General features: G+C 47.1%; 1 protein-coding gene across 2 annotated transcripts in view; it reads right to left on the bottom strand.

The window, feature by feature from the left end:
• The window catches only part of VTA1 (vesicle trafficking 1), a 568,530-nt gene that overhangs the window by 267,536 nt on the left and 278,813 nt on the right, over nucleotides 1-22,181 (bottom strand). For both annotated transcript variants that reach the window (XM_063917835.1, XM_063917834.1), the window contains exon 4: nucleotides 4,074-4,149. In XM_063917835.1, coding sequence (XP_063773905.1) covers nucleotides 4,074-4,149 — 76 coding nt within the window. The remainder of the gene's footprint in view (nucleotides 1-4,073; nucleotides 4,150-22,181) is intronic.

Genomic DNA, 22,181 nt, shown 5'->3' with positions numbered 1-22,181 from the left:
GGTCGTATCCTCCTCCTGGGTCGGCTCCTTTCCTCATTGCTGTGCAGGGAAAATGCTTCTGAGGGGTGGGGGGAAGGGGGGGGATCGGGGGCGCTTGTCCCTGGACATCTCTGTTGTAAAAAGTAAAAAAAATATTTTTACAAACTTCACACACATTACATAATTACATGCAACCACACGTCATGCTGCTGGGACCCCAGTGCTCAAGCAGGACCAAACAACAAAAAAAAAAAATGAAAAATTGAAAAAAAACCTCAGCCAAACAAGCCAAAACCCCCGTACAAGCATCCCTGCATATGCTGGAGGTCAACCAGTGCTAAAAAAGGAGCAAAAAAACATGTTTTGGAAACAAACTACAGCACATCGGCCACATGGCAGATACCGACACAGTCAAAGTCAGCACAAAGAAGCCCAAAATTACCTCCAGCATGTGCAGGGATGCACCAGTGCTAAAATAGGAGCAAAAAAACATGTTTTGGGAACAAACAACGACACATGTCGGCCACATGGCAGATACCGACACAATCTAAAATCACCCCAAAACAAGCCAAAAAGCATCCCTGCACATGCTGGAGGTCAACCAGTGCTAAAGTAGGAGCAAAAAACATGTTTTGGAAACAATCTACACCACATGTCGGCCACATGGCAGATACCGACACAGTCAAAGTCAGCACAAACAAGCCAAAAATTACCTCCAGCATGTGCAGGGATGCACCAGTGCTAAAATAGGAGCAAAAAAACATATTTTGGGAACAAACAACGACACATGTCGGCCACATGGCTGATACAAACACGATGAAAATCACCCCAAAACAAGCCAAAAAGCATCCCTGCACATGCTGGAGGTCAACCAGTGCTAAAATAGGAGCAAAAAAAACATGTTTTGGAAACAAACGACATCACCTGTCGACCACATGGTAGATACCGACATGGTCTAAAATCACCCCAAACAAGCCAAAAATCCTTCCTGCACATGCTGGAGGTACACCAATGCAAAAGCATGACCCAAAAAACATTTTATGGAAAAAAAAAAAAACGTGAAAAACTACCCCAAAACACAAAACTCCCAAAAAAACATGCAGCAATACAAGCAGGAGCTATATACACATACCTGCACACATATATATACCCCAAATACCCCAAAGCAACGCCACATGTACACCTCATGGCACCCCCCCCCCCCACTACACAAACACATACATGCAACGCCAGACCACATGTGGTACTTACCTACAAATGTAGAAATTGCTCCAAAAACGACTCTCCTCCGGGGTAACAGGTATCCTCCTGTCCGTCCTGGATTAAAGCCTGCTGGGTGTCCAAACGATACCACAGCAAACAACCAATTTGCTAGCTCTGCAGCACCTCCACTCCACTCTGCAGGTTCACAAAATGGCTGCTGAGCACGCAGCAAACAAGCCCTATAAAGGGCTCCAAACGGCGGGAAGTCAAATCCAGGACGCCCACTACTCGACGATTGGTCCGTTATTCGACAAGGGGAGTGTCAAATGCGTTTTGTATTGAATATGTCGAATTGATGGTCCCGGGTGGAGGGTTTCGGCTGTCGAGTACAGTCGAATCCTAAAACCGTCGAAAAAAAGACGCAATTCGGCCAGAATTGCATATACCCCATAGGGTGTTTTCCCATACTGTATGTACCAAGCTCCGGAATGCAATACATTCTGGACCTTGGGCCTGGGGGTAAGACCTTCTTTATATATACCCAATAGAAGCCTATGGGCTTCCTTCATGTTTCCCCCGAGAGGGATCCAATCAGTCCCCTCTCATCACACCACTCTGTGGCGGCCACCATGTCACACCGCGCATAAGAACTCCTGAGTCCTAAACCCTGATGTTCTATCGCAAAGGACAGCTCTTATTAGGAGTGCTGTCCTTTGTGCATGTCTAGGTACAAACCAGCATTATTAATGCCGATATGTACTCAATAAGTGGCGGGATGTATCGTTTGCAGATGAGATGCTTAGTACATACTGCCCATGTGTACTGTAAGATCTTTAATAGTTTTCAATAAAAACCCTGCGTTCTCTTCAAACTAACTTCTAGCAGCTCCTCTCTAAGATACGGTTTTGTTCTTAACCACTTAATTGACGATCCCCCCCCCCCCCCCCACAAAAAAAAAATGCTCAGAATTTTTTTTTATTGCTTAATAAAAAATTAAAATATATTTAAAAATCTATATCTATACATCTTACTAGTCTCAAATCCTAATAATGGTACCCCCACAACCCCCTAGTATTAAAAATAAAAAAAAACTTTTTTTTTTAATATCACCTCCCCTCCCCTTGATACTAGCCCCTTTTCTGCCCCCCACCCCCACTCCACTACCCTGTGTCCAGGGAATTTTTTCAATGATTATTTCACCCCCCACCCACTACCAAAGCATATTTTAAATCTGTATGTGCATATCCCTCCTTGCCCACCCCCACTGGTTGATGTTTCCCCCCTTGGGGTTAACCCACCCCCACAAGCTTATCACATGTGACCATGCCAGGCAAGTGGTTAAGACAACAACACTTTGTAAGGTTACACCGTGTTTGCTTAAGCTTTAAAACAAGTGCATATTGTCTATTTTTTGCAAGCAGCCAAGCAACTTTATTCAGAGTACCAGTGTTCCCTTATAGCAGTATGGTGATGTTGTGCATGTTCAACACTGATCCTCTGGATGTATGGAAATGCAATCAAACAGTTCGTAAGGATAAATACAGGCCTCAGTGTACAAAGGAATCCGCTCATCTCTAAGGAAAACTTCAACATCCAACCCAATCATGCACATACCTCCCAACTTTCTGTTCTTGTGGAGCGGGACACTCACGTGCTCCCGAAAAGGGGGCGTGGCCTATGAAAAAGGGTGCGTGGCTTCGCGGGAGGACCCGCAATCGCGAGCCACGCCCCCGTTTTCGTCACTGAGGGGGCATGCCCAGCGCTCTGTGAGCAGCTGGCATGCTTCCTCTCCCTCTGACTCCACTGAATAGACGCTGTGTGCATGCGCACAGCGTCTATTCACCGCTGCTCTGCTAAGCAGAGCAGCGATTGACAGAGCCTCCCAACTGACCCCCCCCCCCCCCCCCCACCGCGGGACACTGTGGCGAAAATCGCGACAGTTGGGAGGTATGCATGCATGTAACCTAGTTCACCTCTTGCGCAGCTTCTGGGAATAAGACATCTTCTCCAGCACCCATCTATGTGACTGTGGTGTCAGTGAGTGCTGTGGTGAGATGACACAGCTTGGGTATGGCAAAAGATTGCTTGGTTTCCATTGGTTTCCAAGGAAACAATAAATTAATTCAGTTTATTCCTGTCATGCTCCAAAGATGACATGAGACAGATGTAATGCACTATACTTACAAAAGGTGTTTAAATATGTACATAGTCTTTAATTATTCAATTGTATTTTCAGACATACAGATGTGTCCTCATCTTTGCTCTGTGAGCTACACGTCACGTTACACATAACGTGTGATTCGGTAGCAATGAGCATATTTTATTGTGTTTTTTCCTGTGAAAATGCGCCTTATTCGCAAAGTAATGCAGTAGGACACACAAGCAGCTATTGAAATGATATTCAGCATGTCCATATTCTGAGTGTGACTGCGACTGTATTTATATAGAAATTTTTATTTTTTATATTATTATTTTTTATATATTATATTATTTTATATACAAAATTTTATTTACCGGTATATACAAAATGCTGTGTGTTTTCCAGGAAACACAGTAACATGGCATTTCAGATGCAGATACAGCAGCAATTACAAAACGAATATAGGCATGCTGCATATCGATTTAATCAACAGGATCCACTCATACGTCCTGTTGCATTACTTTGTGACTAAGACGCATTTTCGCAGGAAAAAATACAAAAAAGACGCGCAGCACTAGAGAGTCTCTCCACGGCATGGTGCAACTTCAAAGGCTGTTTAGCGTGACTGCAGCAAGGATGTAAGAGTACACATCTGTAGCATTTAGTATATTCTCTGCCCAACAGATATATCTGGAAAGACAAACCTGACTAATAAAATAACACTATATAAAAATACTAAGTTGCGGCTTACCTCTTCAGTGAGTTCACCAAACACACTTAACGTGTCAAGCAGAAGACTAGCTGTGTAGAAAGACTTTATCATATTTCTAGAAGGAAACAGAAAATTGTCTTTATTTGTAATGTAAACAAATATTTTTAGGGTTAGGGTAGTAAAATAAGTCTGTAACCATAGTTAGGGTATAACATTGCATTTTACAAGTGTGCACTTCCTAGAAATTAATCATTGATATTGCAGAATGTTGTACTCTTTTCATGCTGAATAGTAAGTGGTGCACTGGGACTTATGACTTTCCTAGTGCTTATTTTTCAGTGTATGTACAATAGGTTTTATAACTTTTTTTCTAACTGAAGCTTATATTTTGAATTCTGTGATTCACTGTTTATTCTTTGCTTCTATTGTTGTACTTGCACCAAGATGAAGTTCTTCTAAGAACATGGAACAGACTATGTTCTTGCTGTTGTTCATTTTGTTTATTTTCTCACAATTAATAGACCTTAATATATTATTATCAGATGTGGATTCCTTTGTAATGCTGTCACTTATCGTGCACTGCATACTTTGTTAACAAGTCTTTCAAAAATGATGTCTTTTGTATTCTATTGCAAGGTTCGTAATGTTTCGTAGAGGCATAGTCAGGGAAGAAATGGTCCCCTAAGATGAAATGTGACTTCAAGAATTTGTGTCTTAATTATTGTTATGATGCTGAATTAGGCCATAGATGTACAATAATAAAATGCACTGGTTTTGAGTATAAGCTTTCTGCTTTGGACTGCTCTGTAGGAACAAGTTTAGGCTGGACCAAACTATGACTTAACTACCATCGCCATTGTAACTCTGAAAAGGGGACAAGCTGGTCGGGGGAGGAGGAAGTAGTAAGAGCAGTGGTTCCCAAAACTTGGTCCTCAAGGCACATTAATGCTGGCCATACATCAGGAAGATAACGTTCTAAACAGCCAACTAGTTGGCTAGATGGAACGATAATCTGGCAGTGTGTGGGAGCAAACGATAATCAGTAGTTTGCTCCCACATGATGAAAAATGGTAAAAATAAGATTTTACTCACCGGTAAATCTATTTCTCGTAGTCCGTAGTGGATGCTGGGGACTCCGTAAGGGCCATGGGGAATAGACTGGCTCCGCAGGAGACTGGGCACTCTAAGAAAGAATTAGGACTACTGGTGTGCTCTGGCTCCTCCCTCTATGCCCCTCCTCCAGACCTCAGTTAAGGAAACTGTGCCCGGAAGAGTTGACATTACAAGGAAAGGATTTTGGAATCCAGGGTAAGACTCATACCAGCCACACCAATCACACCGTATAACTTGTGATAACATACCCAGTTAACAGTATGAACAACAACAGAGCATCAACAAACGGATGCCAACATAACATAACCCTTAATTAAGCAATAACTATATACAAGTATTGCAGAAGAAGTCCAGCATCCACTACGGACTACGAGAAATAGATTTACCGGTGAGTAAAATCTTATTTTCTCTAACGTCCTAGTGGATGCTGGGGACTCCGTAAGGACCATGGGGATTATACCAAAGCTCCCAAACGGGCGGGAGAGTGCAGATGACTCTGCAGCACCGAACGGGCAAACACAAGGTCCTCCTCAGCCAGGGTATCAAACTTGTAGAATTTTGCAAAAGTGTTTGAACCCGACTAAGTAGCTGCTCGGCAAAGCTGTAATGCCGAGACCCCCTCGGGCAGCCGCCCAAGAAGAGCCCACCTTCCTTGTGGAATGGGCTTTTACCGATTTTGGATGCGGCAATCCAGCCGCAGAATGAGCCTGCTGAATCGTGTTACAGATCCAGCGAGCAATAGTTTGCTTTGAAGCAGGAGCACCCAGCTTGTTGGATGCATACAGGATAAACAGCAAGTCAGTTTTCCTGACTCTAGCCGTTCTGGCAACGTAAATCTTCAAAGCCCTGACTACATCTAGTAACCTGGAATCCTCCAAGTCACGAGTAGCCGCAGGCACCACAATAGGTTGATTCAAATGAAAAGATGACACCACCTTCGGCAGAAATTGCGGACGAGTCCGTAATCCTGCCCTGTCCATATGGAAAACCAGATAGGAGCTTTTACATGACAAAGCCGCCAATTCTGACACACGCCTAGCCGAAGCTAAGGCCAATAGCATGACCACTTTCCACGTGAGATACTTTAACTCCACGGTCTTAAATGGCTCAAACCAGTGAGATTTCAGGAAACTCAACACCACGTTAAGATCCCAAGGTGCCACTGGTGGCACAAAAGGGGGCTGAATATGCAGCACTCCCTATACAACGTCTGGACTTCAGGAAGAGAAGTCAGTTCTTTTTGAAAGAAAATGGATAGGGCCGAAACCTGGACCCTAATGGAACCCAATTTCAGGCCCAATGTCACTCCCGACTGTAGGAAGTGAAGGAAACGGCCCAGCTGGAATTCCTCCGTAGGGGCATTCCTGGCCTCCCACCAAGCAACATTTTTTTTTTTTTCGCCATATACGGTGATAATGTTTAGCCGTCACCTCCTTCCTAGCCTTTATCAGTGTAGGAATAACCTCATCCGGAATGCCTTTTTCTGCCAGGATCCGGCGTTCAACCGCCATGCCAACAAACGCAGCCGCGGTAAGTCTTGGAACAGACAGGGCCCCTGCTGCAACAAGTCCTGTCTGAGAGGCAGAGGCTATGGGTCCTCTGTGAGCATTTCTTGCAGATCTGGATACCAAGTCCTTCTTGGCCAATCCGGAACAATGAGTATTGTTCTCACTCCTCCTTTTCCTATGATTCTCATCACCTTGGGTATGAGAGGAAGAGGAGGAAACACATAAACTGACTGGAACATCCACGGTGTCACCAGTGCGTCTACAGCTATCGCCTGAGGGTCTCTTGACCTGGCGCAATACCTCTGTAGCTTTTTGTTGAGGCGGGATGCCATCATGTCTACCTGTGGCAGTTCCCACCGACCTACAATCTGTGCGAAGACTTCTTGATGAAGTCCCCACTCTCCCGGGTGGAGGTCGTGCCTGCTGAGGAAGTCTGCTTCCCCGTTGTCCACTCCCGGAATGAACACTGCTGATTGTGCTCGTACGTGATTCTCCGCCCATCGAAGAATTCTGGTGGCTTCCGCCATCGCCACCCTGCTCCTTGTGCCGCCTTGGCGGTTTACATGAGCCACTGCGGTGATGTTGTCTGATTGAATCAGCACCGATTGGTTGCGAAGCAGGGTCTCCGCTTGACTTAGAGCGTTGTATATGGCCCTTAATTTCAGGATATTGATGTGAAGGCAAGTCTCCTGACATGACCACAGCCCTTGAAAATTTCTTCCCTATGTGACTGCCCCCCACCCTCGGAGGCTTGCATCCGTGGTCACCAGGACCCAGTCCTGAATGCTGAATCTGCGACCTTCGAGAAGGTGAGCACTCTGCAGCCACCACAGGAGAGACACCCTGGCCCAGGGGGATAGGGGGATTAACCGATGCATCTGAAGATGTGATCCGGACCACTTGTCCAGTAAGTCCCGTTGGAAGGTCTTCTCATGGAACCTGCCGAAGGGAATGGCCTCGTATGATGCCACCATCCTTCCCAGGACTCGAGTGCAGTGATGCACTGACACCTGTTTTGGTTTTAATAGATTCCTGACCAGTGTCACGAGCTCCTGAGCACTCTCTATCGGGAGATAAACCCTTTTCTGGTCTGTGTCTAGGATCATGCCTAGGAGAGGCAGATGAGCTGTAGGAACCAACTGTGACTTTGGAATATATAGAATCCAGCCGTGTTGCCGCTACACTTCCAGAGAAAGTGATACGCTGTTCAGCCACTGCTCTCTTGATCTCGATTTTATGAAGAGATCGTCCAAGTACGTGATAATAGTGACACCTTGCTTCCGCAGGAGCACCATCATTTCCGCCATTACCTTGGTGAATATTCTCGGGGCCGTGGAGAGACCAAACGGCAACGTCTGAAATTGGTAAAGACAATCCCGTACCGCAATTCTGAGGTACGCCTGATGAGGTGGATAAATGGGGACATGAAGGTATGCCTCCTTTATGTCCCGAGTCACGATAAAATCTCCCCCTTTCAGGCTTGTAACGACCGCTCTTAACGATTCCATCTTGAACTTGAACCTTTTCAGGTATATGTTCAGGGATTTTAAATTCAATATGGGTCTGACCGAACCGTCTGGTTTCAGGATTACCACATGGTCGAATAATAACCCCCTCCTTGTCGAAGGAGGGGAACCTTGACCACCACCTGTTAAGGATACAATTTGTGAATTGCAGTTAACCCTGTTTCCCTCTCGTGGGGGGAAGCCGGCAGGGCCGTCAGTGAGGAGGCATCTTCTCAAAGTCCAGCTTGTATCCCTGAGACACAATATCTATTGCCCAGGGATCTAACAGGGAGTGAACCCACTTGTTGCTGAACTTACGAAAGCGTGCCCCCACCGGGCCTAGCTCCGTCTGTGGAGCCCCAGCGACATGCGGTGGATTTTCATAGAGGCCGGGGAGGACTTCTGTTCCTGGGAACTAGCTGTGTTGTGCAGCTTCTTTCCTCTGGCCCCGCCTCTGCCAAGAAAGGACGCACCTCGGACTTTCTTGTTTCTTTGTTCGAAAAGCTGCATTTGATAATGACGTGCTTTCCTAGACTGTGCAGGAATATAAGGCAAAATATCAGAATTACCAGCTATAGCCGTAGAGACCAGGTCCGAGAACCCTTCTCCACACAATCCTCAGCCTTCCATATGCCACTTAAGTTGGCATCATCTGTCCATTGCATATTCTACATGACACGTCAAGCAGAAATCGACATAGCTTTGACTCTAGGACCAAGTATACTCATGTCTCTTTGGGCATGTTTGATTATATATATCTCTTAAGACAGCATCTTTAATATATATACATATATCTCCCTCTCTCTCTATATATATATATATATATATACATACACACATACATACATACTAGGGTCTCAATTTCTGCTGATAAGGTACCTGTCCACGCCGCCCCAGCGCTATAAACCCATGCCGACACAATCGCCGGTCTGAGTAGTGTACCAGAATATGTGCACGCTATCTGCAGGATCCCTGAGAATAGCTAGGGCTACCTTCTGGGCAAACGTGACACCCTAGGGGAAGATTCCCATCACATCCTGGCCCTAGTGGGGAAAGGATACTGCCTGAGAATTCTTTGTGGGAAGCTGCAGTCTCTTGTCTGGAGATTCCCGCTCTTTTTCCTCATGAGAGGAGGGAAATTTACCTCAGCTTTCTTCCCCTTAAACATGTGTACCCTTGTGTCAGGGACAAATGAGTCATCAGTGATATGCAAATCATCTTTTATTACAATAATCATATATTGAATACTTTTCTGCCATTTTGGCTGTAACTTTGCATTATCGTAGTCGACACTGGAGTCAAACTCCGTGTCAATATCAGTGTTTATTATTTTGGATAGTGAGCATTGTGAGACTCTGAAGGTCTCTGCGCCATAGGGACAGACATGGGTAGATTTCCTGTCTATTCTCTAATCTTTTGTGCAATAAATTCACCTTAGCACTTACACATATCCAAACAGGTGTCGGCGTTCTCGACGGAGACACCCTCACACACACATATTAGCTCCATCTCCTCCTTAGGGGAGCCTTTTACCTCAGACATGTCGACACACACATACCGACACACCACACACACAGGGGATGCTCTATTTGAAGACAGTTCCCCCACAAGGCCCTTTGGAGAGACAGAGAGAGAGTATGCCAGCACACACTCCAGCGCTATATGACCCAGGAATCACACAGTAACTTAGTGTTAACTCAGTAGCTGCTGTATATATTGTTTTTACGCCAAATTTATGTGCCCCCCCCTCTCTTTTTCACCCTCTTCTATCGTGCTTCTGCAGGGGAGAGCCTGGGGAGCTTCCTCTCAGCGGAGCTGTGGAGAGAAAATGGCGCTGGTGAGTGCTAAGAAAGAAGCCCCGCCCCCTCAGCGGCGGGCTTCTGTCCCGCGATTTTGTGTAAAAATAATGGCGGGGGCTCATGCATATATACAGTGTCCAGCTGTATATATGCCCTATTTTGCCAGGAGGTACTCAATTGCTGCCAAGGGCGCCCCTCCCCTGCGCCCTGCACCCTACAGTGACCGGAGTGTGTGGGTTAGTGTGTGAGCAATGGTGCACAGCTGCAGTGCTGTGCGCTACCTCATATTTAGACAGGAGTCTTCTGCCGCCGATTTTGACGTCTTCTTGCTTCACCCGCCGGCTTCTGGCTCTGCGAGGGGGACGGCGGCGCGGCTCCGGGAACGGACGACCAAGGTTAAGTTCCTGTGTTCGATCCCTCTGGAGCTAATGGTGTCCAGTAGCCTAAGAAGCGCAACCTAGTCGCAGTTAGTAGGTCTGCTTCTCTCCCCTCAGTCCCACGTAGCAGAGAGTCTGTTGCCAGCAGAAGCTCTCTGAAAATAAAAAACCTAACTAAAATACTTTCTTATTAGCAAGCTCAGGAAAGCTCACTAAAATGCACCCAGCTCCGTCCGGGCACAGATTCTAACTGAGGTCTGGAGGAGGGGCATAGAGGGAGGAGCCAGTGCACACCAGTAGTCCTAATTCTTTCTTAGAATGCCCAGTCTCCTGCGGAGCCAGTCTATTCCCCATGGTCCTTACGGAGTCCCCAGCATCCACTAGGACGTTAGAGAAAAATGGTTGGCGCAACTAATTGGGAGCATCACACCTGTTTGATTCAGATGCAGAGGGAATCGGTCAGATGTAGGGGGAACTTTATCCCTAACTGAACAATAAGTAGGCAGACACTGGCCGGTAGTGTTTCCCTACTGTTGTCATCATAGTCACCTTCTAGCACTAAATGGCAGCAGTGTTTCTCCTGTCATTAACGCTGGGATTAGGGGATGCCCTGTCATCAGCGTCTGCAATCCGCGACTGCGCGCATCCTGTCATCAGCAGGAGCACCGCATCAGCGCGAACAACAGTAAACCCAAGTTGCTAGGTGAGACATGCTGTCCGTCTCCCCACCTGTAGCGGTAGCCAAACCAGGGGTCAGTGATGAGGTGCCGGGCTGACAGTCTTCGGGAGTGTACATGCCAGGTCCCCTGTGTTCTGCTGCAGAATACAGACAGCACTGCACCCCAGCACCTCCCTCCTCCACCCTCTGTTTCCTCCAAGTACAGATGACATCCCCAATCCTTCCCACAAAGTAAAAGCAGCACAGCACCCCCCTCACACCCCCTCTCCAGTACAGCTATTACTTCCAATCCGCTACACCCACCGCCCTCGCCATTACAGTCGGCACCTTCAATTTCTCCAACAGGGCAGCAATGCACGGCTGATTCTTCCTATTACAGGCAGTACCCAAATCCTCCCCGACAGTACACATTACACCTCTAATTCCGCCACCCCCAAATAGATTGCATCCCACACACCCCTCACCACAAATTTGTGGCTTTTTAGTATCATAATGTTTGCTCTTCATCTGAGTCTTCTCCAAGTTTATCAAAGTAACAAATTATTTATTGATACAAACTTGACACACAATGGATAACTTTAAAGATACTTATAATAACTGCTTTTGTGTGTGTATAATATATTCACTTCAGTGTCCCCTGCCAGCACCCCTTATACATCCTCCCTACTCCCCCACTGCTGTGATCGCACCCTGAGGAATACCACTACATTTAAGTGTCCCCTGTCTGTAGCTGACCCCCCTCCCCATGTGCGATCATACCCCAAAGTGGACCCGAATTTGCATGTCACCATTCCAATGCACTTTCCTAATGATGCAACTGTTGCGTGAGGATCTAATTTCACTGATTTATGTATCACAACTCCGCATATGTACAGATGTGTCCTCTTACATCCTTGCTCTGTGCGCTACAAGTTCCGGTACACATAATGCATGAGTGCCGTATGACTCAGTAGTGCCGAGCATCTTTTTTTGCATCTTAGACGCAAAGTAATGTAATAGGACGACAATCAGCTTCTGCTGATTAAAATGATATGCAGCATGCCTATATAGCAACACACTACAAACGTTTTAAGGGCCAAATCGGACAAGGCAGACAAAGTCGGCAACTATGCCATTTCCAGTGGATGGTCTATTAGTATAGTGGGCACTCAAATAGCAGAATAGTGAGAGGCCTCAGTGAATGGCTGGAACTAACCACCAATAAGAGCGTAGAGTACTCACTAATGGCCTGCATAAAGACAGTAATGTACTGAAAGAGGGAAAGGAGGAGTAAGTATCTTAACTTGGACGCACCTAGAGATCTGAGGCCTTTTTTTTTTTTACACTAAAGATTATATTGCAACCAGAGATCTGGATACTGATTTTGTTATCACAACACAGATGAGTGTGGGAGTAGGCATGTATAATAATGCTGATGCAGACTCTGGGCCTAATCCGGAGTTGATCGTAGCCGTACAAAATTTTGTATGCCTATGATCATTTACTCTGACATGCGGGGGGACGCCTAGCACGGGGTTACTTCACCCCTCATGTCAAAATTATTTTGATTATCATTATTCTTAGTGTTTAAAACAGAGGTTCACAAACACGGTCCTCAAGGCACCCCAACGGTCCTGGTTTTAAATGTATCCATGCTTGGCCACAGGTGATTCAATTAGCGCCTTAGTAAATTTGATTTATACATAAAACCTGGACTGTTGGGGTGCCTTAAGGACTGCGTTTGGGAATCTCTGGTTTAAAGTGTGCACTAGAAGCCTCAGCCTATTATGTTTATTATGTGCAATCCCCCCCCCCCCCCCACACACACACACCCCTCCACCATTTTTCCTCTATATTTATGTATATATTGTATACTTGAAGGCAGGGCTGGCAACAGAACTCTCGGAACCCGGTACACTCATGTTTTTGGGCACCCCATCCATCCCCAAATGGTACTGGTCGACCCCACCGCCTGCGTCTCTCAGCCTCACCAACCAGTGTCTCTCTGCCCCACCATCCCACGGTATCTCTCAGCCTCCCCATTCCCCTGTGTCTCGCAGCCTCCAACAGCCTCCCCCTGTGTTCGTCAGCCTCCCCCCTGTGTGTCTCAGCCTCCAACAACCTCCCCCTGAATTTGCCAGCCTCCCTCTGTCTCTCTCAACCTCCAACAGCCCCCCTCCCCCACGTGCCTTTCAGCCTCCCCAGTGTCTCCCAGGTGCCATGGGCAGACGGCCAGATCCTCTGTGTGGCATGAGGCTCAACGTTTTGTACCTGCACCCAATAGATACCTACTCCGTTGTACTGCTGGCAGCTTGCTTCTCACTTCCCCTGTATTGGCGCTCAGTCTGGGTTCCCTATCTGTGTGCCTGTGCCATGCTGACCACAGAGCGGCACAGGTAAAGGGAACACAGGAACTGGTCTACAAAGATTCCTGAGGGCCCAGTGCCCCTCTGTTGCCGGGCCTGTTTGAAGGTGAGGCTCCTTCAGTTTGGTATTCGCACGCCTCCCATCTACCCTTAGGGCATTTTAATCAGTAAATGTGCCTGTATTAATGCTTACATATTAGAATGGGAACCATTTAAAGGTAAGACATGGATAAATTGATAAAATGTGTTCGTATTAGGGATGATAGGGACCCATCTGATGAAGCTCACCTGGACGCGGTGGATGGGCCCACATTTTTGGCCAAATTTACGCTAAGAACTTCACTTATACTCCATATTAACTGAAAGAGTTTAACAAAATTATTTTGATTATCAGCATTCTTAGTGCTTAGAGTGTGCACCTGCATATTTCTTTTTTTCCTGTATGGTACTAGAAGCCTCAGCATGGTAGTACCTCTTACTATGTTTAAAGTTAGGAACCCCCCCTTTTTTCCCCATGTAAAATAATTCCACCAAAGATCGCAGGTTTGATATTTACACTTACAGATTCTAAAGGAGGGGGAAACGGTTTGCATTTATAATAACTATGTGAGGCCTACTGGGTGTAGGTACAATTTCAACTGCAATCTAATTGTGTTTTAAGCTTATATGGTCATGTAGGACTACTAAACATGAAGAACCCTTATAGCTGGGCTGCAAGCGTACATGTTTTGCTCACAATATGAACAAATTCCATATACTTTCATTTGCTAGACACACAGCCTGACTCCTGGCTCCACCCAGGAACCAACAGAACTGAAGAATATGTTGGAAAGTGGAGAGAAATGCTGGCACTAATAGATCAACCCATTCGCTGGTATGGTAGACAATGGGAACTGTACTAGATAATCACTTTATACACGGCATATAGTTTACAGAGGCTCCCGTTCCTCTTATGAAAATTGCCATGCAACAAGGCACTGGAACCAGCCTGCAGACTTTTGAATTCACACGTCAAAACGCAAGTAAGCATAACGGACACGCTAAGCTTTTTTCACTTTTTTTGCGTTTTGTCCTACAGTATGTCAGTACCTCTAGTCTTAAACCAATGTAAAAATAGCTGTGGTGGAAAGACAAAGTTAAAATAAAAATGCATTCACTTTCTTGCTTCACGTAAGAGCATGTCAATATTATGGGGGTGTACTTTATACTCTCCATTAGTCACTTTAATTATCTGGTAATAAAAGGTAGGTACAGTATATGTTTGTGCACATATACAGTATTCCATATATAGCAATTCAAGAAAAATTATAACTTTGAACCATAGTTTTTATAACCTGGACAGGGACACTTTTACTAACTGTTTCCTCTGTGGGCTTGATAATGAAACGTGAAAACATTCTTCTGCCAGAATAACCCTTTCTAAATTTACTCTAGGTAATTTCAGCAGATTCAATGTAACAGCTGTTACTAACCCGCAGTAAATAAAAAGCGCACACAGTAGCTGCTGTATACTTCTGTTAATTGGGAGAAACTGAACCTTTGCTTACCTCCAACCATCTAGGTTAACCCCTCCTGAGCCTTGCCATATACCGTTGTTACTAAAAGCACTGTACAGTAGTTCCACTTAGACTTCTATTTTAACTTCTTACAACATGTAAAAAAATGGATTATTCAATAATGGTTACTACTTAGCAACAGAAAATACACTAATGCCAAAAAAACTCATTCAAAGCCTTATCTTACAAATAAAAAAGGGCAATAATTACACAAGTATTCATCCCTTGGCTAACATACACCTAAAGATACCTAATGTAATCAACTGACTTCAGGAGTCACATAGACTTTAGCCCAGGGGTGGCCAAACAGTCGATCGCGGACATGCGACCAGTCGATCGCGACCCGCCGCCCATCCACACGAGGCAAGGAGAGCGCAGCGCGCGCCTCTCCTGCCTGCCATCCTGCCCCTCAATCTGGTCTCCAGCAGTGACGGCGGAGTGTATAGCTCAAATCATGTGCTGGTTCGTTAGCCAATCAGAGCTTGCAGACCGGTGCCTGATTTGAGATATACACGCTGCCGTCACCACTAAAGACCAGACTGAGGGGCAGGTCGGCAGGCAGGAGAGGCGTGCGCTGCGCTCTCCACACAGCAGCAAAACGGTGAGCAGCACTATGGGGGCATATCTGGCACGGTGGGCACATGGCACTGTGGGGGCGTATCTGGCACTGTGGGCACATGGCACTGTGGGGGCATATCTGTATCTGGCACTGTAGGGTTATATGTGGCACTGTGGGGGCATATCTGTATCTGGCACTGTGGGGTCATATGTGGCACTGTGGGTGCATATCTAGCACTGTGGGCACATGGCACTGTGGGGTCATATGTGGCACTGTGGGGGCATATGTGGCACTGTGGGCACATGGCACTGTGGGGGCATGTCTGGCACTGTTGGCACATGGCACTCTGGGGGCATATGTGGCACTGGCACTGTGTATCTGGCACTGTGGGGGAATATGTGGCACTGTGGGGGCATATCTGTATCTGGCACGGTGGGGTCATATGTGGCACTGTGGGTGCATATCTAGCACTGTGGGTACATGGCACTGTGGGGGCATATCTGGCACTGTGGGGCATATGTGTATCTGGCACTGTGGGGGCATATCTAGCATTGTGGGCACATGGCTCTGTGGGGGCATGTGTGTATGTGGCACTGTGGGGGCATAACTGGCACTGTGGGGCATATGTGTATCTGGCACTGTGGGGGCATATGTGTTTGAGGTTTTTACCTGTGGGGGCCAATGTGTTATTGCGTGCGAGAAAGACATTACACCCTGTGCAGCAAGGCTACGTCACTGTTTTTTGAAATGCCACGACCCTTCCAATCAGTGGAAGGTTATAAGAAAATATTATTGACTTAACATCCCTCGGAGCACTGGGGGCATATTGAATGATGATTGGGCTATAGATGCGATAATTATACTTGCTTATGGGGTTACTCAGGTCGCAACACTAAGCAATGCGACTGCAGTAACCCCGTTGTTGGCGGCAGTGCACAGGTGCAGGTACTGTCCTGCATGTGCGGGGCCGCTGAATGTGTTCGGGTTAAAGCGGGTGCGAACGCCTCTGCATGATTGACAGGCAAAAGCAAATGCAGGGTGGTGACGGAGCATTGCTGGGGCGGTACAGGGGAAATGGGGGCGGGGCGGTGGCATTTTCGGGGCGGCTGCGCGACATCACACGCAGACACTATGATGGGAAAAATGGTGGTTGACCCTCTGCATATGCAGCCTAGCTACGGCTGCAGGGGGTTGTCCACAATCGCTGCGACCACAATGTAAATTGAGGTTGCAGTTGGTGGCCGCCCCTGCGATGGGCGGCCTCCACCATGCGAAAGAACGGATTGCAAATACTGCTCGTTAGCAGAATTTGCAATCCGTACTGAATAATGCACATATCTTGGTAATAAGAAATGAAGCATACCCTGAATGTATTAAAAACCACACACAGGGACTAGGGCTCTGACAGGAATGTGTCCAGGCAATGTGTTAAGGGCCCCCCATACACTAGGACGATAATGCCCGATTTCATACGATTTCGGGCATACAGCCCGATATATCGGATGAAATCGGGCATTTTGGAGGTGTCTACGATCCGATGCGCATTCCCGTGAGCATCGGATCGGATCCTCCAGATTGAATGTGCTGCACATTCAATCATATCCGACCCCGCAGGCGTGGCTGGGATCGCCAAAGATACATTGTATGCAAAAGGACAGCATACGATGTATCTTGGGCGATCCTGCCCTCCGGGAGACTGCTGGGGAGATTGCATGCGACATCAGACGGACATGTCGCGTAAGTGAAGAGATCACTTGTCTCCGATAACTACTGCAGTCCCCCGAACATACATCCGGGTGGTAGTTAATATTTGCGGTACCCTGCAAAAACACCCACAAATATCTGTGGTTAAATATGATTCATGGATGATTATGGTACAACTGCAAATTTTCTTTTACAGACCATCCTCAAACAGAACATCTGTACGAGACAGGCACTTGTTAAGGTGGCCACTAAGAGGCCTAGGAAACTCCAACATAGGGCATAATTCAGACCTGATCGTAGTTGTGCTAAACTTAGCACATCTACGATCAGTCACACTGACATGTGGGGGGACGGCCAGCACAGGGCTAGTCCGCCCCACGTCAGGCCCGACCCCCCCATACAAGTACGAAAGCATCGCATAGCGGCGATGCTTTTGTACTTTAGGAGTACCTCCCTGCCAGCGCAGCTCCTGCGTTGCCCGGACTGCGCCCCCTGAACAGCGGGCAAACACCGCCGGCCCGCCCCCTCCCGCCCAGCGAACGCAGGGCTGAGAGCGCAGTTCAGACCTGACTGAAAACGCACAGCAGCGATCAGGTCTGAATCAGGCCCATAGCTAGAGGTCAGTTTAATTACATGTGAGCTTACTTTGTATGGGACATATGGTAGCCTATCCTTGTGCATTTTCGTACGTAACCCTATGTGAATGAGAGGTAAAACATACAATGTTGGGGCAATTTTGGGTTCTGTTTCCGACACCTGCCTTATGACACATAGCAGCATCACCCTAACACTGCAGATTAATGAAATCTGGATACCAACTGCAGGATACTATGGTCTGATGACACTAAGACTTTGCTTTTTAGCTGTAAACTATGCACAATCCAATGTACTGTGCAACATCCAAAGAACACTAGTATATTCCATGAAGCATGCTGACAGGAGCATAATGCGATGGAAGTCTCTAAGGCTAAAAGGATTGGAGATCTTGCCAAAAGTAGATGGGAACACCGATTTAGCAAAACTTTGACAAATGTTGGTGGAGTAGCCTAGCGGAGGTCCGGAGCAGTCACATTGCTGAGCGGCTCCTTATTACCCCGCCTATATCCCCCCTCAGCGGCTTCCCCCTCTCCCTGTCGGGTCCCTCAGAGGCTCCTGGGGGTTCTCTGCTGTGTCCCGAAGCTGTGCCGTAGAGCCAGTAGGCCTCTCTGAAGCCTCTGTGGGTTGCGGCCCTGCTGGGGCTGAAAGCTGCACCCTCGATTTTCAGCCAGGTCCCACCACGGATGCCCCTCTGGCGCGGGTGACCAGTGACCACATCAGAGCCCTGCGAAACTGCAGGGTGGGGGGTGTGGGGTGTCCTGGAGGCTTGCTACAGCTAATTACCCCCTGCATGGGAGGAGGTCAAGGCTCTGGATCCTGCGCGAGTGCTCCAGCTCTGCAAGGTGAGAGACACAGGCTGTGCCCCTGCTGCAGTTGGTGCCTTCCCTATCTCTTCTCATTGCTGCTCGGCTCTTCTTGCACCCCTCTCTTTGCTGGTTCTAAGGGATTGTCATTTGGGGGTAACCTGCTACTCCATTGGCCCCTGCACAGTGTGATACTCTCCAACACTGCTGGCTCCTCTTATTCTGCAGCTGGACTGGACAATATGCCGTGGGCTAGCTATTTGCCTTCGTATGAGTGCCCTCTATTGGAACTATTGTTTGACGCCACCATGAATGCTCTATTCAGCGTAGCTTCCATGTAATCCGCACCATCTACCTTCCACCACCCATGACCTTTATGCTTACCTAATATTCGTTATTATTTAAACGGAATATCCCCATACCTGATACGACTCCTACTTTTGGGGACGGAGATATATATATATGCCACCGAAAAAGGTCAAGGGGGTTCTACCTCCCAGGGTGACCTTCCCATCACAGAAAACTGCTCGCACCTCTACTCTGAGGGTTGGGTTCCCTGCTTCCACCTTCTGAGCCTGGGTTCGATCCCGAGTCTGCCACTCCCCTTACGTTCAAGTAGCTATACCAGGTGTTGTCTGCATTTAAGACGGAATTGACCTAGGACCTTACTGCTGCTATACGCGAGGTCAAGGCGGAATTGGGTGCTATTGGCGACCGCACTAATCACCTGGAGCATAAGATGGAGGAGCTTGTCTCGTCCCACAATGATCTTATTACGGCTCATGATCAACACCACAGCGAGCTGGAGGCGTTTAAGGACAAGATTGCAGATACTGAGGATCATTCCCGTTGCAATAACATCAAGATTCGGGACATTCCGGACTCTGGGGGTAATTCAGACCTGATCACTAGGCTGCATTTTTGTACAGCGGGTGTTGAGGTCTAAACTGCGCATGCACCGCAATGCGCAGGCGCATCACAAAGGAACAAAGCGGATCGCCGCTCAGTGATGGGATTGTGCGAAGGATCCATTTGCACGGGCGTACACAAGGAGATTGATAGGGAGAAGGTGTTTGTTGGTGGCTGGGAGTGTTTGGAAAAACGCAGGCATGTTCAAGCGTTTGCAGGGAGAGTTCCTGACGTCAATTCCCGTCCCGGACAGGCTGGAGTGATCGCAGCGACTGAGTAAGTCCTGGGCTACTCAGAAAATGCACAAAATCTGTTTACACAGCGGTGCTACACATGCGTTCGCACACTTGCACAGCTAAAATACACTCCCCTGTGGGCGGCGACTATCTGATCGCAGCAGTGCAAAAATCGCCTATTAGCAATCAGGTCTGAATTAGGCTCTGTGTCAAACTCTGAGTTGGAGGATTATACTCTTTCCCTATTTCAGAAGCTTTTCTGAAACAGGAGCAGAGGCCAGAGATTTTCTCATAACCAGAATCCATCGTCTCCTGAGACCGCGTTCTGTTGCTTCCACGCTCCAGCGGGATACTCCTCTGAGGGCCATTTCTATACCACCAAGGACCTTATTCTTAAAGCAGCTGGAGATTATGACTCTGATATCCTGCGCGGATTACACCTCTGCCCGGACTTCTCCGCATTAACCATTTCTAAACGGAGATCACTGTTCCCCATTACTTCAGCCCTTCGTGCCCAAGAAATTCCCTATCGTTGTGGATTCCCAGTAAAGCTGATCTCCTAGGGTTCATCCTACACCATTTCTTCACTGGATGCTGGCGTCAAGCTTCTATTGGAGTGGGATCTCTGTTAATCTACCTCCTGGCTCTAAGAAACAACCCACTCTCCGTTCAGACTGGTCCATCATTTGAAGATCTGGTTTATTCTTCATTGTCTTTAATTATGGACTGTACAGCCTGGCGGTTTCTAGTTTAGACTTATTTCTGCCCTTATTTGCTGGGCTGTCTGAGTATGTGAATCACTATGCTGGTTGTTTCATTGTTACTGCTATTGTTATTGCCTTTTTGACGGATTTATTGTTGTCATTTTTTTTTTTTTTGGCAAGCAATTTATTATTCTAATCATTCTATTATGCATGATTGGGTGGTGCCGTTAAGGCCACATGTTCCCCCTTGTTGTTACATCTCCTTCTCTCCCCTGCAGTAGAAATGCTGGCACGATACAATGGGCCATTTTGGTTTGTTCTTTCCTTCTCTTTCCTGATCTCCTCTCCCTTGTTATTTCTGTGTTTTTATTAGAGATGAGCGCCGGAAATTTTTCGGGTTTTGTGTTTTGGTTTTGGGTTCGGTTCCGCGGCCGTGTTTTGGGTTCGACCGCGTTTTGGCAAAACCTCACCGAATTTTTTTTGTCGGATTCGGGTGTGTTTTGGATTCGGGTGTTTTTTTAAAAAAACCCTAAAAAACAGCTTAAATCATAGAATTTGGGGGTAATTTTGATCCCAAAGTATTATTAACCTCAAAAAACATAATTTACACTCATTTTCAGCCTATTCTGAACACATCACACCTCACAATATTATTTTTAGTCCTAAAATTTGCACCGAGGTCGCTGTGTGAGTAAGATAAGCGACCCTAGTGGCCGACACAAACACCGGGCCCATCTAGGAGTGGCACTGCAGTGTCACGCAGGATGGCCCTTCCAAAAAACCCTCCCCAAACAGCACATGACGCAAAGAAAAAAAGAGGCGCAATGAGGTAGCTGACTGTGTGAGTAAGATTAGCGACCCTAGTGGCCGACACAAACACCGGGCACATCTAGGAGTGGCACTGCAGTGTCACGCAGGATGTCCCTTCCAAAAAACCCTCCCCAAACAGCACATGACGCAAAGAAAAAAAGAGGCGCAATGAGGTAGCTGTGTGAGTAAGATTAGCGACCCTAGTGGCCGACACAAACACCGGGCCCATCTAGGAGTGGCACTGCAGTGTCACGCAGGATGTCCCTTCCAAAAAACCCTCCCCAATCAGCACATGATGCAAAGAAAAAGAAAAGAAAAAAGAGGTGCAAGATGGAATTATCCTTGGGCCCTCCCACCCACCCTTATGTTGTATAAACAAAACAGGACATGCACACTTTAACCAACCCATCATTTCAGTGACAGGGTCTGCCACACGACTGTGACTGATATGACGGGTTGGTTTGGACCCCCCCCAAAAAAGAAGCAATTAATCTCTCCTTGCACAAACTGGCTCTACAGAGGCAAGATGTCCACCTCATCTTCACCCTCCGATATATCACCGTGTACATCCCCCTCCTCACAGATTATCAATTCGTCCCCACTGGAATCCACCATCTCAGCTCCCTGTGTACTTTGTGGAGGCAATTGCTGCTGGTCAATGTCTCCGCGGAGGAATTGATTATAATTCATTTTAATGAACATCATCTTCTCCACATTTTCTGGATGTAACCTCGTACGCCGATTGCTGACAAGGTGAGCGGCGGCACTAAACACTCTTTCGGAGTACACACTTGTGGGAGGGCAACTTAGGTAGAATAAAGCCAGTTTGTGCAAGGGCCTCCAAATTGCCTCTTTTTCCTGCCAGTATAAGTACGGACTGTGTGACGTGCCTACTTGGATGCGGTCACTCATATAATCCTCCACCATTCTATCAATGTTGAGA

The sequence above is a fragment of the Pseudophryne corroboree genome, chromosome 4 (genome assembly GCF_028390025.1).
Source record: "Pseudophryne corroboree isolate aPseCor3 chromosome 4, aPseCor3.hap2, whole genome shotgun sequence".
In the NCBI taxonomy this organism is placed as follows: domain Eukaryota; kingdom Metazoa; phylum Chordata; class Amphibia; order Anura; family Myobatrachidae; genus Pseudophryne; species Pseudophryne corroboree.
The sequence above is the reverse complement of the archived record's forward strand: the minus strand, read 5'-3'. Positions and strand labels throughout refer to the sequence as shown.